Genomic DNA, 18,868 nt, shown 5'->3' on the forward strand with positions numbered 1-18,868 from the left:
TCTGTAATACCTTCCTTTTTCAAATACCTGCTTTTAAAACCTCGGTTCTTCATTAGAGCTAAAGGACTGCTATCTATGACTCCCCCCACAAAAAAACCCAAAACAATCTCAGCATTTCTTAGCTGTATTAAAAGCATGCTGGTAGACATTTTAATATAACCAGTATTTTTAAAAGCAGTCAATTGCTATAGAATTACACAAACGTTTGAAGGGAAATTAAGGTTATTGATCCTGAAATCAGGAATTGGCTTAGATTTATGGTGAGCCCTCGATATGATTCTGTGTGGTCATAAACGTGTGTGTGGGTCTGGATGTATGTGAGCATGTGTGCATGACAGTGGGTGGCAGTTGAATATCACAGAAGAACCTTAAGGCACCTAATTATTCAGAAAGGTTAAAGGTGATGACCTTGACATTTTGGAAGTTCAAAGGCATACACTTATGCACTTATGTTTTTCCTTCCCCCCAAAAGCTTTGGTACTCAAAAAAAATTTGCATTTGGAAATGCATGCCCCCTTGGAAGATGCATGGGGTGCTGTGCCTCTCATGGATTATTTTTTGACTTTGGGCTTACGAGAGGTTACGAGTCATAAGATTCACTTTATTCTTTTCAGAGAAAGAGAAGCTCTTCTCACTCTTCCAGTTTATTGCACATTTGCGGAAATCTCCTTTGGGCCCACCAGAAGGTGTATAATATAACCCAATTAAGCTGTTTAGAACTTTGGCTTTTATGGTGTTGTCTAGACAGTTCAAGGTTTTGTAAACAGCCTGGCCTGGCCCTGCAACATAAAGTGCAGTGCGGCCCCTACCACATTCTTTACCTTGAAGCAGTAAATGTCGTGAGAAGTGGATCTGCAGCCCTGGGCCCTATTTCCAGGGATGAGGGGTTACCTTCTCTGCTCCAGGCCCGTGTGACACTAACAAGGACCCAGGCCCTCTCCACCCACTGATACCTTCCCTTTAGCAAACTTTTTTTTCCCCAATGACAGGTTCTAGTTTTAATTTCTTCTTTTAAGGGACGCTTCCTCCTTGACAGCTTGTTAAGAGTGAATTTGGATCTCCTAAGCAGTTTTTTTTTAAAGTTTCTTTTGTTTTTTCAGGAATTCCAAGTTTACTACATTGGGGGTGGGGTGGGCAAGGAGATTTGTTTCTTAGGTTCCTGCTGCCCCAACCTCATGGCCTGAAGAAGGCAGCACCAGTGTGGCTGGCTCACGTCTTCAATTCAGAGATTCATCCCTAAAGTGATTTTTAATGCCAGTGCAGCCTAGAAAGAATGGGAGGGAACGACTCCTTATTTTAGCGGGATTAAAAAGCATTTCACTTGATTTTCAGTTGCTTGGAAGGGAAGGTTCTGGCCACTAAAATATCCTAATCAGACACTAAACTTCTTCAAAGAGGAAAATTCATACAGTGTATTGAAGCTGTAACCTCCATTTTACTAGAAACCATTTATTCACACAAAAGACAGTGACCCATGCCTTGATACGACAGACCAAAGGTACATTCCCCAGAGTTTAAATAATCTGCATTCACCAAGGGGAAGGGATTCGGTCCCTTAAACTCAGAGCAAAAACAAGCGCCTTCCAGCCCCTCGGCCTAACTCTCTACAGATCCCACAGCGTGCCCACGGGAGCTCAGAGAGAGGGAGGGAGAACAACAGCGCATTGGCGGCAAAATTGTAAAGGGACGTTTGCATTTACCATTTTCCCCTTATTAGGATCCGTTCGGCCAAGTCCCCGACCTCGTCCGCAGGCTGCAGTGGTCGCTGGGAGGTCCCGAGTTGACCGTGGGAAGGAATCGTGGAGTTCCACAGAGAAGAGGCGTCATTAAACCCAAGGACATTGGGCCTGCCCAGGGCAGGCTGGTGGGGAGGAGAGTGGGTGAGTGGGGCTCAGGGGAGAGGGGTGCTTCCTGGAGCTCTCAAAATAAGGGGTTTCCAGTGAAATACTGCAGACGGTCTCTGTTCAGTTTCTTTTCTTTCATTCTGCGATTCTGGAACCAGATTTTGACTTGCCGGTCAGTGAGGTTGAGCATCCGAGAAAGTTGGAGTCTTTTCTCTTTGTTTATGTACACGTTAAAGAAAAACTCCCGTTCCAGTTCGCGGATCTGATACTTGGTGTAGGGACAGCGCTTTTTTCGGGATCGCTGGGGGGCCACTGCAAGGCAAAAAGACCGAGAGGTGAGAGAGGCCTTTGCCTGCCCACCCCCCGGCCGCCCGCCCGGGCCCGCGCGAGGGCCAGGCCTCGGCCCGTTGGGGACGTCCCCTGCTGCCGCTGAAAGGCCCTGCCTGCGTCGTGGGGGATGATATATGGGCGGTCACAGTAGAGAGTGCGGGCGTGGACGTGTGTTCACGCCCAGCCACACACACGTGCGCGCACACACACACACACACACACACACACACGGCCTGGCATCGAGGTGGGGAAGCAGAGGGCGAGGCAGGCTCTGAGCTGGACTCGGAAGGGAGAGAAACACGAGCGCGCCGGGCAGCCAGCGGCTTGGATAAAGTCCAGTTCAAGCATCAAACTCTCCCCAACCCCCCACCCCACCCCTTTAAAAGCAGGAGGCTCGAGTGTCCACACTCACAAATTGGCTTAAAATCTCTCCTCCCTTCCTCCCTCCCTCCATGGTCTCTAGGACCAATCCCCCTCACCGCACGCACAAAACTGGGGGAAAGCTCTCTGCAGCGATTAATGTCCTCATCGAAGTCTACCTTAAGCCCACCTAAATTGGTTTCCTATCGTAAACACGCTTTACAACGGCCCGGGAAATCTTATAGGATGTATAAACCCCTTCGAACGCTTATAAAGTAGCACATAAAACTGCGCAAGCAGAGGAAGGCCCCCTCCGCCCCCCCCCCGCGCCCGCGGCCCCCGAACCCAGCCGCCCACCCCGCGTCCGGTGCCTACCTGCGCCGCCGCTCTTCTCAGCCCCCGCCTCCCCTGGGGGCACCTCGCCGTCGCCGCCCTCTGCCGCCCCCTTGGGCTCCGAGCCGTGGTTCGTCTTGGCGCAGGGACTTCCCCCACCGCCACTGGCCGCCGTCTTGGGGCTGCTCTTGTCGGCGGCGCCCTCGGGCTGTGGCGGCGCGGGCGGCGGAGGGGGCTGCGGTCCGGCGAACGGGGGCCCGGGTGCAGCCTCGTAGAACTGGTCGAAGCCCTGCGGCAGGATGCCGTTGCGGCCCACGGCGCTGTAGAAATTGGAGGCGGCGCCCGCGGGGCCGTGCGGCGGCCCGGGCGCGGCGCACACCGGCTCCGGCGCCTTGAAGAGCACATCCGGACGGCGGCCCGCGGGCGGGAGCAGCTCGCGCTGCATGGCCGCCTCCTCGGCCGCCGCCGCCGCCGCCGCCGCTGCCGCCGCCGCTGCAGCGTAGTAGGGAGCGTAGCTACCGGCGCCGCCGCCGCCGCCCCCGCCGGGACCGCCGCCGCCGCCGCCGCCGCCCCCTGCACCGCCTCCGCCGCCGCCGCGGTATGGCCACTTGGCACGCTCCAGGCCGTAGTCGCGGAAGGCCACTTCGCGCACGGGCTGGACGTGCGGCGCCAGGTTGGAAGAGTAGGGGAAAGTCATCTGGCAGGACGACGGTTGTGACAGGAACGACGGCTTGCTGGCGAAGTCCGACGGGGCCACATAGTAGGCGCAGCCGGGCAGGTACATGCTGGCTGCGCTCGGGCCGCACTCGTCAAAGTCGTTCATGGCTCCGCGGCGTGCGCGCCGGCGAGCCCCGGGCCGCTCCCCGCGCCGCCAACCTGAGCCATCGATTGCACAAGAGGCTTGGGCCAGGATCAACTAAGCAAAAATCCCCACCGGGAGCTGACGTGCTATTCATCTTGATTGATTCTGGTGGTAATTATGTCACGTGACGCCATGGAGAGCAATGTCCTTATATCTATATCAGTGCTCGCCAACACACTCCGGGACAGTTCCTGGCGCCAAGACGCGCGCGCGCTGGGGGCGGATCGGCCTCCCTCTACAGCCAGCTCTCCCCGGGCGCCCCCTGATCAGGCTGTGCCTCAGGCAAGTCACCTGTGCGCCGCCGTCGGCTGCCACTGCTGGGTGCATCTGCCACCGCCCGGCTGGGCCGCCCGCCCGCGCCCGCCCGCGCCTTTAAGTACGCGGACCGAGGCCGGCTGGGAGGAGGAGGGAGGGGGAGGAAGGCGGAGGAAGGGGGAAGGGAAAGAAGCGGAGAGCTGAGGGGGGAGCCCCAGCTGCGGGCACAGGGGACTAGGTGTGAGGGTGTGAGTTTCCCACCCCCCACACCCCGTCCTGCAGGCGCTCCCTCCCCCGCAACGCCGCCACCCTTTTCAGTTTGCCCGCCGGGAGCTTGTTGCTTCTTGTTCAAGGGGCGTAATTGCGCCTCTCTCGGGGCGCCAGGAGCCCTAATTTACATATTTCTCTACCCAGCGCTTACGCTGCGGAGTAACGGCTTTCTCCATGGACGACCGGGAGCGAGAATGCCAGCCTCAAAAAACTCACGCCAAAACCCTACCAGGAGCTCACCCGGTCCAGGGCCTCGGTGCCCACTCGGCCTTGTCGCCCTCTCTCCTTTCTGTCTCTCTTTCTCCTTCCTTGTCTCCCTTCATTCTTCTCACTTCTTTCTCTCCTGTCCTCTCTTCTCTCACTTCCCCGTTTCCTTTTTTCTTCTTCCTTCCTCTTATTACTCCCCTCCTTTCCTGTCTCAGTCTGTCCCCTGATCCTCTCCTCCTTTCCCCTAGCTATGTGTCACCGCCTCTATCTCTCTCCCTGTCACCTCTCTGCCTTTTCTCCCCCAGTGCTAAAGCAAGAAGGAACTTCAGCCAGCGAAGATACCCCGTGGCCCTCTAGAAGCTGGGGGGTCTGGTGAACAAAAGGATCTGGAGTCCTACTCTCAGGGTGCCTGGCTTCCCGCTTTCCCGAAAGCGGAGACAAAACGCCGGTGCCTCCGCCCTCCTCACCCTCTCTGCCTTATGGCCTGGACTGGGACCAACTAGCCTCACATCCAGCCCCTTCTCGACGTCGGAGCCCCGCCAAGGCCTACACATCCGTGCCGTGCCTTTCCAAGGCTCCTGCGGCACCCTCGGGCCTGCAGGGTCACTGTGGGCCCCCCGGAGGTCCGTTGGCTCTGGGGGGTGGGGGGCGGGCTCTCAGAAGCTCTTGGCTCCTTCTTCAAGCCCCTCTTCTCCACTCGGCTCTGCGGGCCCCCCATCCACTCGCCCCGAGGCCTCAGTCTCCTCGGCAGTGGCTGCGTCCCTCTTTTTTAGCCTGGGGGGGGGTCCAAGCGAGGCCTGGGCTCCCGCCTTGGGAAAGCCAGCATTTTCCAAAGGTAAAAATCAGTGTCTCAGAAAGAAGCTCCCCAAACCCAAATCCCAGAACCGTGGGCAGGAAGTTGCCCCTCTCCCCAGGATTCCTCTGCCAGGCAATCCCAGCACTGGTCCTGGGCCTCAGCCCTACGCCCAGGACAGGCAGTGCAGGTTGTGAAGACGGTTCCCACCCTGGCCCCGGCCGCTGCAGTGCCGGTGCCGTGAGCTCTGCCCACCATGCCGACAGACAGAAAAAAGGCGGGTGATCAGAGCTCATATCTATTTTCTGGCCAATGTTTCCCCCCTTCCTCTTTTTTCTCCTCCCTCCGCATTCTCCGTCCCACTCTCTCTTCTCCGCCCCCTCCCATCTCAGCTTCTCTCAGAACACTGTGCAAACAGGTCGGTGGGACTGGAGGGCAAGAAGCCCCCCCAGAACTGCCCACCCTGTGTGCACCTTCCACGCAGCTGGCACTCTCGCCCTGATTCCAGCTCGCCCGCTTCTCCTTAGCCCAGCCCGCCGGCACACTTATCTGCCTGCCCATCTCCATCCGCGGCCCAAGCCTCTCTCCCTTTCGGGCTCGTAGTCGACGCCCCTGGATCTGTCTCCTAAAATGGCTCCCCGGACACTAAACACAAGCCAAGAGGCTGCTCAGGACCCAGGGCAGGGACCGCAGGGGCCCCCGGCTGGGTCTTTATGTGTCTGCAAGTGCGCAAGATTCTGGTACCTTCTCTCTGCACGGGTGGGGCGCAGGCAGCCCGCTGCCCCCAAAGTGGAGCCTGCTGACCGCTAAAGAGGGAAGTGGGGGAGGACGAACCATTCAAGTTCAACGACATGGCGACGGCGCTCGGGCTGGAACCGTGCTTTGGCGGGGGAGGGTGCGCCATCTGCAGCGGCGCGCGGGTGCAGAGGGAAAGGGGCGGCTGGCCCCTCTCTGCGCGTTAGCACGGGCCCCCACCCCCACCCCCAAGCCAAGGCTTTCGTTCTGGACCCAGTCCGCTTCGCCCTTTGGCCCCAGCTTTTTCCTCCATCCTTTCCCCGAAAACCGCAGCTTCCCGACCCGCGCGTCCCGCTCGAGAACCTACCGTGAAGATCCCAGAGCTGTGGCCTTGTCTTTGCCTGCGCGGCCCCACTCGAAGCGCAGGGAGCGCACCGGACCCTCCGGGCACAGCCAGCAGCTCCGCGAGCGGTAGCTTTCCGCGCAGCGCCCGGACACGGTGCGGTAATTTCGAGCCACCCAAGATAAGACACTAACTTGACCTTAACTTTGTCAGGGCGCCCGTGGTATCTGGAGAACGTGAACAGACACTGTCTGGCAGCTCTCGTAAAAGCTGACTGGGGAAGGGATTCTGAGTCATTTCATTTATTGCCACTACAGTTCTGCAAGAAAGCTTTTCCTCCCTGCCAAACTTTAATTATTTATGCTCTTTTAGGAAACGAAAGAAGAGGAGAAACGCGGAGAAAGCACCCAGAGCCAGTCCCTTCCCTGCAGAGCCTTCGGAATGGGCTCCTTAAGTCAAGTGACTGAAGAACAAAAATGTGGGGAGATTACCTTTGTCCAAGGACGGTCGGACAGGCACCGAGCCCCCCCTCCCCACTAACGGGGGGTGGATGCAGCTGGGAGAGGCGGGATGAAGGGGCACACCCTCCCTCCACCTCCACAGACATGAATATTTACAACGGTTCTGGATTTCTCCTCCGCCCGCCCGCCTCCCGGAAGCCTCCCCAGCCCGCCTCCCGAGGGGAGAGCCCCCAGGCCTTAAAAGCGTCTCCTGGTCGGCCCTCTGAGCTCGCAGCCGATTGAATGCCAGACCAAGCCGTTTTTTCTCATTTAAAAACCTTTTCCTTGGTCAAGAGGCCTGCCTGGACTGCAGCATTTCGGAGGACGCATTTGTCTTTGTGCGAGGGAATGTTAAACACTTCGATTTCAGCATTTCTCTCGGGTATTTATTTCTTTCAAATTTCATGGTGGTTCCAAATCTCTGCCAGGACTTTGGTTAGGAAGGGAGAGAGGACACCACCACCTTTGTATTCGTATGGATCAGTAGAAAGGATGGATTCGAAAAACACTGCTGAAGCTCCAATTAACAGACAAGATTTTACACTTAGAATAATTTCAATCTCTTTGGGGAGTGGTCTCCATGAATATCTCCTCCCACCCTACATCCCAGGCTACAGAAAAAAGAACACAATGATTTGATGGTATATATTGCAAAAAAATGGTCTCCCTGTGTTGTCTTAGGCCTGGGTCTAAGTCTGGTTCCCTGGCCCTTTACCCAGCCCTCCAGACCTGAGGTCTGAGTGTGGCCTCTGCCTTTGTTCAGCTATCTTGAAGGGGGCAAACCTTCTGGGACTCAGAGAAACTCAGTTCTGGTACCATCACCTCCCTGAGCCCCACCAGGCGGGGAAACATTTCTAATGATAGGGCCTCCCTCGGCAGCTTCTTGTTTCCTTTATTCCTGTTTTTTTTTTGTTGTTGTTGTTGTTTGTTTGTTTTAGGAGCTGTTTAAAATATATTCCATCAAATTAGCTTCAGGGAAGGGGAGTTGGAACCACTGAACGCTCGGAATTAGAGACTTAACGGTTTTGCTAATTCTCCCACTTACTAAAAGCTAGCAGTTCTTTAGTTTCCATCACTGAGCTAGCTGGGAGCTGGGATCTGCAAGAGCTCGGTGAATACCAAGCAGGCCCTGGCTTTCCTGGCCTGAGATAGAGGCTCTGAAAGCCTAGGGGGTGCAGAGGCCACGTTTCCCAAGGGAGTCTGCTGGGTTTCAGGCAGAGGTGCCAGTGTGGAGGATTTCCACAGGGCGTCGCCTGCCCACAAGAAGGCTGACCCGGAAACATGGCAGGGAGAGATGTTTTGTATTGAAACCCGAGGAACATATCTTGGCAGCCCCCTGAACAGCAAGCTTCAAAGTTTGAGAATTTAGGCAAAATGTGGAAGCTCCAGCCAGCAACAAGCCGAGGGTTCGCTTAGTGTGTGAGACACGCTGAAATCTGCTCACGGTTCCCCCACCTTGGATGTTTTATACACATTTTGTTTATAGGCTTTTATACACCATTTCCTCACTGACTTGGAAGCCATTTTCTCCTTTAATGAACAGTCAGCACCCATAGTGAAGCCGCAACCAGGAAAGAAAAGTGAATTTGGTGGCCTGAAAAACATTAGAAGGGAATCTGAAACGTTTTGAAAAATCGACATCAGTCCCACGACAGCATGACTGGGACTTGGATATTTATTTCCACTCAAAACATTTCTGTATGTCTGATATATACACGCTATTGTTTTTGACAAAATCAAAACCAAACAAAACATGCACGAAAACTATTAGATAGCAGAGAAAATGCAATTCATCTAAACGTCAACTGAGGTCAGTTGGGATGAGGCTTAGGACTCCCCGTGAGGTGCCTGGTCCTCCACCGAAAATAAATCATCATCATACTTTGGTAAGGAATCTTCAACTCTTTGGCTGTTGGGCATCTTGCTAGGAGTTGGGGCGGGGTGCTACTTCTCTGAAGGAGACAGAAAAGGGGCAGAGATGGTAGAAGGAGCTTGGGGGGCCCTTGCGTTCCCTGAAGCTAAGGCAGGACACTCCAGCATACCCAGGACATCTCTATCTGGCATTCAGCAACCTCAGTCTCCACAAAGGAAGCCAGGCAGGGCCCAGGGTCTCTAAGGCTCTGCTGGAGCCGGTCAGACATGGCCTCAGAAGGAGCACAGTGGCAGGGCCCCTGGTGGGGCCGGTGGGCGGTGGAGAGAGTGATGAGAGGGGAACTTCTGCTTCTCTCTACTCAGTCTAGAGCAGAGAAGGGGCTGAGGATCTGAAGGGCCTCCTTCCTAGCCCTCCTGACTGTTGACTGGTGGGGGAGATGAGACTTCACCTCTCCCTGTGGTGGTCCATTACTGTAATTCAAGAAAGACAGACAAGTCGACACCTTTGCCTACCTCGACAGGAAAGCCATATTTACAGTCGGAAGGTAGGACACCCCCCTTCCTGGCTCACTCCCTTACCCCCAGATATTTCCCCCTCCTCCTAGTGCAGCCCAGCCTCAAAGCCAACTAGCAGCTCTCCTCACCAGAGCTCAGCTCTGGGGGTCCAGTTGCAGAGTGAAGGGCTCTGCATTGGGCATGTGTGAGGAGGTGGAAGAAGGAGGGGGATTTTACCAGTCTGTTCTGGAAGCTGCAGTTTGCTGTGGAGCCCCAGCCTCCCTCATCCCACCCACGGGAAGGACGTATCCAATCCATTCAGCCCAGCCAGCCGGAGGGGTCAGTCCAGCCGGACTCTGAGGTGTCTCTGGAGTTTGGCCACCATGCCCTTACTCCCTTTTCCTCCTGAAGTCTGAAGGTCTAGGATGGCTATTGTCCTCCCAAAACAGCCAGGGCATACAGGAGGGGGACGGCGCCCTTTCCCTCCTCCAAAGTCGAGATTCTGGCTTTGCCACAAGGGACTTTGGCTGCAAAGAGACAAAACTGTGCCCTTAGCCCTTTCTAATCTGCCCGGGAGTTCTACCTAAATTCAGTTCCACTCTGAGCTCTAGTTAGGTGCCTGCTAGATGCAGAAAGGGCTGGGGAGGGGTGGGGGGAAAGAAGACTAATCAGGTGGAAGCAGAAATCCAAGTACAAGGACACTAGAGTGAGCCCTGGGTATAATAATGCCCCCGCTAAGAGTTAGGGCAGATGACTCCAGACCCCCATTCTGGAAGCCTCAAGGCCAAGGTTGTGCTGCAACTTCTGCAGGCTTCTCTGAGAAAGGGGAAAGGGTGGATGCTCAACCGGCCAGGTCTCCAAACATATCTCCTGCAGGCTTCTGGAGCTGCTGTCTGAGCGGGAGGGTACCTGGAACCAGCGGAGAAGGAGCAGAAGGAAAAGCCCTATCCCCTCACTTCCTTCACGCCAGGCCTCGGTGAAAAAAGGCAGGCCCAGCCCGGCCCGGCCAGGGCCACCCCGGGAGCTAGTATAGCGCCAGCGCCTGCTCGCGCAGCACCACGCGCTTCTTCTTCATACGCCGGTTCTGGAACCAGATTTTGACTTGCTGGTCGCTGAGGTTCAGCCTATTGGACAATTCCTTGCGCTTCTGCCGGTTGATGAATTCGTTGAGAAGGAATTCGTTCTCCAGCTCCGCAATCTGCTGCTTAGTGTAGGGTTTCCGCTTCTTGCGGGCCCTCCCCGGGGCCGCCCCCCACGGCAGGCCTGCAACACAGCCCCAACCCAAATCAGCCCGGCCCGCTCCCGGTTGCCTGCCCGCCCCTGGCGGCTCCCTCCCTCTACACACTCTCCCCTGCACCCCACCTCCCACCCCGGCCCGGGGAGCGTTGCTCGCGGAGCGTGGCCACCCTTTACCGTCGGGCAGCGAAGGTTGCAGGCAGGAGGCGACGCCCGCCGCCTGCACTGTCATGTTCAAGTTGAGCGGGCCCTTGGTCTCGTCCTTGAAGCCGGAGGAGCAGGGTGTCCCCTCGAGAAGGGCCGAAGAGCCCGGCGCGACGCGGCCCACACCCGCGTAGTCGTACTTGACCGCTTTGAGAGCAGCGGCCGCGGGGGCCAGGCTAGACTCCGGGATGAAGGGAGGCCGCGCACGACCACGCTCCTCCGGCCCGGCGGCCGCGTCGGGAGTATAAAACTTGGCCTGTTCTTCGGATCCGTCCTTGGCGCCCAGGGGCTGCAGGCCAAGAGGCCCAGAGCCAGCCAGGTAGGGCTGGGAAAAGCTGCCGAAGGTGGTGGCACCGGCAGGCTGCGCTGGGGCGCAGGAGGCGGGCGTGGTGGCCCAGGGCAGCGCGCCGCGCGGGTATGAGATGGAGGGAAGGGCGGCCAACTGGCCGCCATTCGGCCGCAGGTTGGAAAAGTAGAAGGAGTCGGGCGACTGTAGATTCAGAAGCGAGCCCACATAGCCCGCTCTGTAGAGACTGCGCTCACACATCTCCAACAAAGGGCTTGGGCTGCGCTTGCAGCAGTATTTAGTTACAACCGGGAATAAGAGGACAGGCTCAGACGATTGGACGAAACTTTGCCTGCAGGTTCTTCAAAGCCGGTCATTTCAGCACCGCCTACATCCCCCGACCCGTTTCTCCCCTCCCCCCCATTCAGGGTATTATGATAACACCCGCAATATTCGATGGCGAATGACTAGGCTGCCAAGCAGAGCTAAGGCATGTTGAGCAAAGGTGAAGCCTCTTCGAGTTTCCAGGCTGAGTTCCGCAGCTGGGGGCATTGGGCATCGGGTGCATTTGCCTCAATGCACCCTTGGGTGCATTGTCCCTTGGGGTCCTTCTTGGTCTTCACTGGCTTTGCACTCCCATTTTCCGCTGGCTGCATGGGCCAGGCTTGCTTCTACCAGCTTTAACTCGCAGCTGAGGCCTTTTCCAGTACGGTGCACTTCTTGGCTTGTCCAGAGAGCCCTTGGTCTGGTGGGGCCATTAACTCTGTCGCTAGGCCTGAGCAAAGCTACTCCTACCCCGTCCCTTCCCACCTCATCCCTCTGGACTGGACTCTGCACACATGATCTAGCAGTGAAGACCCAGCGCTGCCTGAGCCCTAGGTCCCCGGCCGCAGGCAGTTTGCTGATAGAAGAGGAATGCATCACAAATTCTGCCTAAGTTTGGCGCCCAGGAAGGAGGATTCACATCACTTCTGGTGTGCTTCTCCATGGTCCAGCCCTCTGCTCCTAAGAAAGTCACCATCCAGGTCCATGGAGAATGCTGGCCTGGGGACCCAGACAGCTTGATTGGCCAGTCGTGGCCAAAGGCTACATTCTTTTAATCGCCAGCAGTCACCTTGGAGACTGCAGCCCTTCAAACCGGAACTCCAAGGTGTTAATCCACTCCGTGGCGTGCAGGACGAGCTCCCCTGATCTGATGTGGAAGAACAGAAAAGCCAGAGCCACCGGCCGGGAACAGCGGGGCACACCGAGGCAGCGGACTAGCAGCGTTCCTCTGCTCAGCGCCTCCAGGGGCGCACGGGCCGCTGGCGGGTTCGGAGGTCTGGCGAACAGGGTGGCGGGCGGCAGCGCTCCCTCGCTGGGAGCAATGTGGCAGTCCCCGCCACGGCTCCTCCCGGAGGGTTAAGGATCCTCCTTTCCTGCCTCCGGTCCCAAGACCCCTAGCTACCCCGTGACTGGCGCCCGCCCCAGCCTGCAGCCTGCCTCGCGGTCCCCGAGCCAAGCTGGAATTGGTTAGACCGCCAGCTCCGGCACGGAGACCACACAGGCGCCGCCGGAGGGCAAGGCTGACCAGCGCGCTGAGACTTTATTGTGTGAGTTATGGCGACCAACTGGGCGGCTCTGGGGAACGCAGTCGGCCTCTTCTTCTTGCTCTAGGGCGGGGGTAGGGGGTGCGGGTGGGGGTAGGGGTAGGGGTTGGGCAAGTCTCGGCTCCTCAGGGCTCTGTTGGAGTTTCCTTAGGAGCTCAGAAACAGAGACGTATTCCATTCCCTGTCCTTTCATGGGGGGCGGGAGGGGCGCGGGGTGTAGGCGCAAGCTGCAACCTCAGTTCCTAGGGACTTAGGGAACCTAGGCTCTCATTTTGGGAAACTCGCCCTGTTTTCGAGGAGTTACAGCCTCCCTAGGTCTGAAACTCCAGCTCCAACGGGTCCCTGCAGTCTTCTCTCTTCCTACCTCAGTACTATACAACGATTCTCCGGTATTGCCAGGTCCAGGTGTGTCTTCTTCGGACGTTTTGGCAGCCGCATAGCTGCGGTTTGCCCTATGGGACTAGAGATGTAAAGGAATTAAAAGAGAAATAGAAAAGACTAGAACAACTAGACTCCCTTTCTCTGGCTCAGATGATGCCCAGCCGCCCCACCTCATCGCCTGGGTTTATAATTTCCGAGGTCCAGCAGACAAAGTTGTACCGTGGAGCTGGCAGCTGGGGACGGGGACAGGGAGGGAGGGAGGGAGGGAGGGAGAGAGGGAGAGAGAGAGGGAGGGAGGGAGGGAGGGAGAGAAGGAGGGAGGGAGAGAAGGAGAGAAGGAGGGAGGGAGGGAGAGGAGGGAGGGAGGGAGAGAAGGAGGGAGGGAAGGAGAGAGGGAGGGAGGGAGGGAGGGAGAGGGAGGGAGGGAGGGAGAGAGAAGGAGGGAGGGAGGGGAGAGAGAGAAGGAGGGAGGGGAGAGAGAAGGAGGGAGGGAGGGAGAGAGAGAAGGAGGGAGGGAGGGAGGGAGAGAAGGAGGGAGGGAGGGAGGGAGAGAAGGAGGGAGGGAGGGAGGGAGAGAAGGAGGGAGGGAGGGAGGGAGAGAAGGAGGGAGGGAAGGAGGGAGGGAGGGAGGGAGGGAGGGAGGGAGGGAGAGAGGGAGGGAGGGAGGGAGGGAGGGAGAGAAGGAGGGAGGGAGGGAGGGAGAGAAGGAGGGAGGGAGGGAGAGAAGGAGGGAGGGAGGGAGGGAGAGGAGGAAGGGAGGGAGGGAGAAGGAGGGAGGGAGGGAGGGAGAAGGAGGGAGGGAGGGAGGGAGGAGGAGGAGGGAGGGAGGAGGAGGGAGGGGGGAGGGAGGAGGAGGGAGGGGGGAGGGAGGAGGAGGGAGGGGGGAGGGAGGAGGAGGGAGGGGGGAGGGAGGAGGAGGGAGGGGGGAGGGAGGGAGGAGGGAGGGAGGAGGGAGGGAGGGAGGAGGGAGGGAGGAGGGAGGGAGGGAGGAGGGAGGGAGGAGGGAGGGAGGGAGGGAGGGGGAGGGGAGGGAGGGAGGGGGAGGGGAGGGAGGGAGGGGGAGGGAGGGAGGGAGGGAGGAGGAGGGAGGGAGGGAGGAGGAGGAGGGAGGGAGGGAGGGAGAGAAGGAGGGAAGGAGGGAAGGAGGGAGGGAGGGAGGGAGGGAGGGAAGGAGGGAGAGAAGGAGGGAGAGAAGGAGGGAGGGAGGGAGGCTTTGCTGGTGAGCTGGAGAATGGGAAAAGAGGATTTGGTTGCGGAGCTAAACGGCGAGCTCTGCCAATGCCGCTGACTGCCCAGGAGATGGCGAGCGAGCTCCACGCCTGGTGAGGCGCCGCCGCATGGTCAAGATCAACAGTGAAGGGCGGCGCAGCCGGCCTGGGGTCGCCAGCTCGTGCGGTCAAGGCCCGCTGTCAGGCGCGGCCGAGCGTCTCGGAAAGCCGGAGATCGTAGCTGCAAAGCTGGCCGGGACAGCGGAGTCAGATGGACCCAGCGGGCTGCCAGAGACTGGAAAGCGTCGCGGCCGCCCCTTTGTGTGGCAGTACGTCTCGGATCCGAAGCCTCCTTCGCCTCTCGAATCACGCGTAGACGCACCGGCCTTGATCCTCCACCGGCGGCGCTCGTAACCTTCCAGGTTTTGGAGGCGCTCTTCCTGCGGCCTTTCAGTCTCCACCCGAAGCAAAGGCCTCTCCCTGAAGCTCCCTTCGCCTCGCGGGCCTCCCTATCAGCCCTCCGACCACCGACCGGCTCCGCTCCTCCCTCCTCAATTCAGAATATAAAAGGAATGCATATAAATAACAAAGTCTTCATCTGTTATTGATTTAGCCGTCAATTCAAATTCCACTGGAGAGCGTTTGAGCGCAGTTTTAATCTTCAGCAAACCTCCCGTTTCTCTTAGGCGGGGAAAACTGACCGGCAGACTACAGATGAAAGGAAAACCTCGAGGCAATCCTCCCTATCCACGTCAGGAAACCTGAGAAATGGACCTGGGAAATAGGATGCGGCCCTGGAGTCTGGAATTTACAAAAAAGAAGGCGGGGGTGGGGGTGGGGGGAACGGTGGAGAAGAAGGGGAAACAGGCCCGTTTCAAATGAAAACACGTCTTGTGAGAAAAAGAGAGAAAATGTCAGTATCTCTTCCCGAAGTGGAAGGTCGGGACGGTGTGGCCCCATTTTCAGGGGTTATTTCTTCTTGAAAGATTGAATCGTGGTCACTTTTCTTTTTCTGCCTGTCTCTCTATCGGCCTGTCTCAATTAAAACGAAGTTGCCTGCTCGAAGTCGGTTGCAAGATACGAAAGAAATCAAGCCGAGGAGGAGAAAACGAAAGTAGCTCCGAACCTTGGGTCTCTGAGCCTTCTCTGGCAGATCCATAGGGGAATCCAACCGCCAGAAGAGTTTACACATCGTGTGGGGTTTTACACAACTGTATTTAACTCACATACCAAAAGTTAGCAGCCATTGAATTCATCGCGCCCGGGCGCTAACAACGACGAGGCATCCAGCTCCTCAGCGGCCATTTCCCTGAGTGGCAAAAAGCCCTCAGAAAGCAAGTAGTGCCTAAAAATTGCGTCTAGAGGTTTAGGGTGTATAATTATGGTTTCAGTCTTCAACTGCTGTGTGCAGGCTGCCGGGAGAAGGCGATAAGGGATAAGCCTGAAATGTTTCTTTTTCAGAAGTAGAATTTAATTGGGAATTTTTTTTTGAGCTGGTCTGGTAAAAAATATAATTTTAGACACCACAAATTATATGCTAATTTAAAGTTATCATTATTTATCTTAAAGGCACAGGAAAAGGAGAGGGAAGGGGTGATGGAAGTGGAGAGCCTGGAGGTTTTACAGACCAGAACTGGTGTTGAGTTTCCTTCATCTGTAGGGAATCCCATAGCATTCAGGATAACAAGATTTTATAATAAATAAGACCAGTTTCTAGAGGCAACACAAGCTTGGAAAAAGAAAACAAATGTATAAAGACTCAGAAGAAACAAGAGAGGTCTGTTTATTTGCATCTCCCTAGGAGTAAAAACGTGATTTTTAAATGCCTGAAGCACTGCCCATGTATCTCAGCTCACAGACATTGCATCTACAAAAATAATCTCTGTTGTATAAATATGCAGCACTTTAGAAGTAGTTATTTATCATCACTTTCAGAAACATATTTTTTTTCTTCCTGGACTTCAGAGCTCCACATGTGTTAGATGTCTTAAAGTTCCACGAGAGCCCAATACATTTGTTCAGACAGTCAAGTTCTTCGCTGGGTTCTGGATAAAAGTTCCCACCCATGGCCACACTGATTCAAGCCTCTTTCAGGGAACTGAGGAGATGGTCTCAATTCTAGCCCCACAGACTGGAGGCCAAGGAGAGGGGATGAATTTATACCATCCGTGGGTCACTCTGCCAATTGCAGCCATTTAAATATCTGCATCTAGAGAAATGAAGGCATCATGAGGACACATTATTTCCAAATTAAAGATTATAAAAGCACACATCTACAAGGTGTATTAAACACAAACAATTACAACAGCAAGTGAAAGACCCAAAGTCAGAAAGATTGTCTTCACTCCAATATTGATACAAACCCTATTTAATAAGGTAGCTGCTTTTAAAGCCATCACAGTCCCTCCAGCCTCCTATTTTTAGACTTTCCCAGTGACCCTAGAACACTGCTTGCCCAGAGCTGTTTCCATTTGCCTCAGGGAGACTGCTGAGAGCTAATGATTCAATTACCCAATCACAGGATATGAATGACTGCAAATCATCCTGCCCTAATGGATTATGAAGATAAGAAATGCTGAAAAGTGATTTAAAAAAATAAAACCCTAAAATCAAAATGGCACTTCTGAAATTCATCTGGGGGGATTATTTAAAAATACTTCAAGTCCTTTATACTGGCCTGGAGGGAGAAACAGAACATTAAAAAGTCATAAAAAATAAACCTAGACAAGAGCAAAATAAAAAATAAACAAGTAAGAAACAGAACTACAAAATCAGGTTGGGCAGCAAGAGGTTTTAGAGCCAGATAAGGGGAAGAGAGAAAAACAATTCACAAAATTTGCCATTACTGGCAGGGGAATGGGGGAATTAAATACATATTCAAGTCTTTCCAAAGGTCTTTTGGAGGCAAGTGGAAGCATTTAAACTCTCTGTGGCCAATCTGGCCCACATCAGGAGACAGTATCTTTGAGCTTGGAGACGATTTTCTTGTCTTTCACTCTTCGGTTCTGAAACCAAATGGTCACTTGTCTCTCGGATAGGTTCGTGGCAGCCGAGATCCGCCGCCGCTTGTCCTTGTTAATGAACTTGTTAATGGCATACTCGTTCTCCAGTTCTTTGAGCTGCAGTTTGGTGTAGGGCACCCTCTTCTTCCTCCCCCGACGGTAGACACACATGTCTGGCTGATTTAGAGCCACATCCCCTGGTATAAAAAAACAGCACAGGAAAAATTAGACCGGGATATCTGGAGCACCCAGCTGGGGACTGTGTGTGTAGACTTGGAGGGGGTACAGAGAATGAAGAAAGACAGGCTGTTTACACTTTATTATTATTTACACAGACATATTATTTACATGTTATTAAAGAAACATTATTTACACTTCAAAGTGAAGGCCAGTATGATGGATCATCATGGTTTCTCAAACCAGCATCTTAACAAGCCTGAGATTTTATGGTGTAGTTGCTGGGGACTCTCATAAGGACAGTTTCTGCAAATGCTGGTTGCAAACACACAAACATACACAGACTTAAAAAGAAATAGCTAGGCTGTTTGTTCAAACTTTGACTTTTCGTGTTCCTGCGTTTGGAGCTTGTGAGCTCTTGGAAGCTTTAGTGGTCACTCTGGGTTATTCATGTCCTTGAAAAGTGGGGCTCAACTCCGTGACACCTCTTTGGGGAGGAGGGGCCAAGGCCTGAGCAAAGGGCAGCAAAGACCTTCAACTTTAGGAGAAAAATAGGCCTATGCCCGCACACAGGCAGAAAAGGGTTGTGAGAGAGGCAATTTAAATCAAAGGATGAATTTACAGATTTCACACAAACTGGGCCGACTGCTCCACTGAGTTAACCATGGTTGGGGGGAGGAGGATAGGTGCCCAACTCCCAAGCAGGGGCATAGACTCCCAGTCCATTCTTTTCCTTCTTTTCTCTCTTCCTCTCCCTCCCTCCCTGCATCTCTCCCTCTTGTCCTTCCCCTTTTCCCAACGTCCCTACCTGGGAAGGATGATTTCCAAAAGTGGGAGCCCTGTGGCTGGTCCTTGGCGCAGTACACCTGGCTGTTCCACCCGTTGGCCAGCGTCCAGGACTGGTAGCCCTCCATGGAGATGTATGCCTCGTGCCGAGGCTCCCCGGAGCCGAAGGTAGACACCATGTCGATGTAGCCGGGCACATGCTGGTAGGGGCTCGTGTAGCCCTGGTAGAAGGACACCTCCTTGGCTCGCGCGGGCACCTCGTTGGCCGGTACGCTGCTGCTTGCCAGGCCCGACACGTCCATGTACTTCTCCACCGGGAAGCCTCCCAGCGAAGCGTGCGGCGACGACTTGAGAGCATTCTGCTGTAAGCCCACGCCGTGCGACATGCGGCAGCTATAGTAGCCGTTACCGAAGTGGTAGCCGTAGCCCAGGGCCGGGGCGCCCGGGGGCGCTGCAGCGGCCGCGCCGGGCGCCGGGCACTCTTTGGCGGAGGAAGCCTCCGGGCGCGCCGCGACCACAGCCGAAGATGACGACGACGAGGCGGAACCCGCGCGCTCAGAGGTCCCCGGGTACGCGAAGCCAGAGGCCGCCGCCGCCGCCGCCGCCGCTGCCGCCGCCGCCGCTGCCGCTGCCGCGCGTCCGGAGTGTGTCCCGGCGAACACTGGCGCCGAGAGGAAGCCGCGACACTGGCCCGGCGCCGCTGCCGCCACGGAGGAGGAGGAGGAGGAGGCCGGGGCCGCCCCGGCGGCCCCGCCGTCCGCCCGCAGCCCGTCCATGTCCCAGCTCCCGGCGCGGCTCAT

The 18,868-nt window shown here is 55.8% G+C and overlaps 3 protein-coding genes across 3 annotated transcripts; all 3 read right to left on the bottom strand.

Annotated features, from left to right (window-relative positions):
• Positions 1 to 1,479: 1,479 nt before the first annotated feature.
• HOXD11 (homeobox D11) lies at positions 1,480 to 3,690 on the bottom strand. Its single transcript, XM_060152592.1, has 2 exons — positions 2,910 to 3,690; positions 1,480 to 2,156 (listed from the first exon to the last, which is right to left on the bottom strand). Exons 1-2 carry the CDS (start codon positions 3,688 to 3,690, stop codon positions 1,921 to 1,923), a joined length of 1,017 nt encoding a protein of 338 aa, XP_060008575.1. The 3' UTR covers positions 1,480 to 1,920.
• A 6,533-nt stretch (positions 3,691 to 10,223) lies between these two features.
• On the bottom strand, positions 10,224 to 11,186 carry HOXD12 (homeobox D12). Its single transcript, XM_060151421.1, has 2 exons — positions 10,613 to 11,186; positions 10,224 to 10,462 (listed from the first exon to the last, which is right to left on the bottom strand). Exons 1-2 carry the CDS (start codon positions 11,184 to 11,186, stop codon positions 10,224 to 10,226), a joined length of 813 nt encoding a protein of 270 aa, XP_060007404.1.
• Positions 11,187 to 17,051: 5,865 nt separating this feature from the next.
• HOXD13 (homeobox D13) lies at positions 17,052 to 18,868 on the bottom strand. The gene is made up of 2 exons (XM_060151422.1): positions 18,091 to 18,868; positions 17,052 to 17,302 (listed from the first exon to the last, which is right to left on the bottom strand). Exons 1-2 carry the CDS (start codon positions 18,866 to 18,868, stop codon positions 17,052 to 17,054), a joined length of 1,029 nt encoding a protein of 342 aa, XP_060007405.1.

Source organism: Lagenorhynchus albirostris, chromosome 6 (genome assembly GCF_949774975.1).
Source record: "Lagenorhynchus albirostris chromosome 6, mLagAlb1.1, whole genome shotgun sequence".
NCBI classification, from domain to species: Eukaryota; Metazoa; Chordata; class Mammalia; order Artiodactyla; family Delphinidae; genus Lagenorhynchus; species Lagenorhynchus albirostris.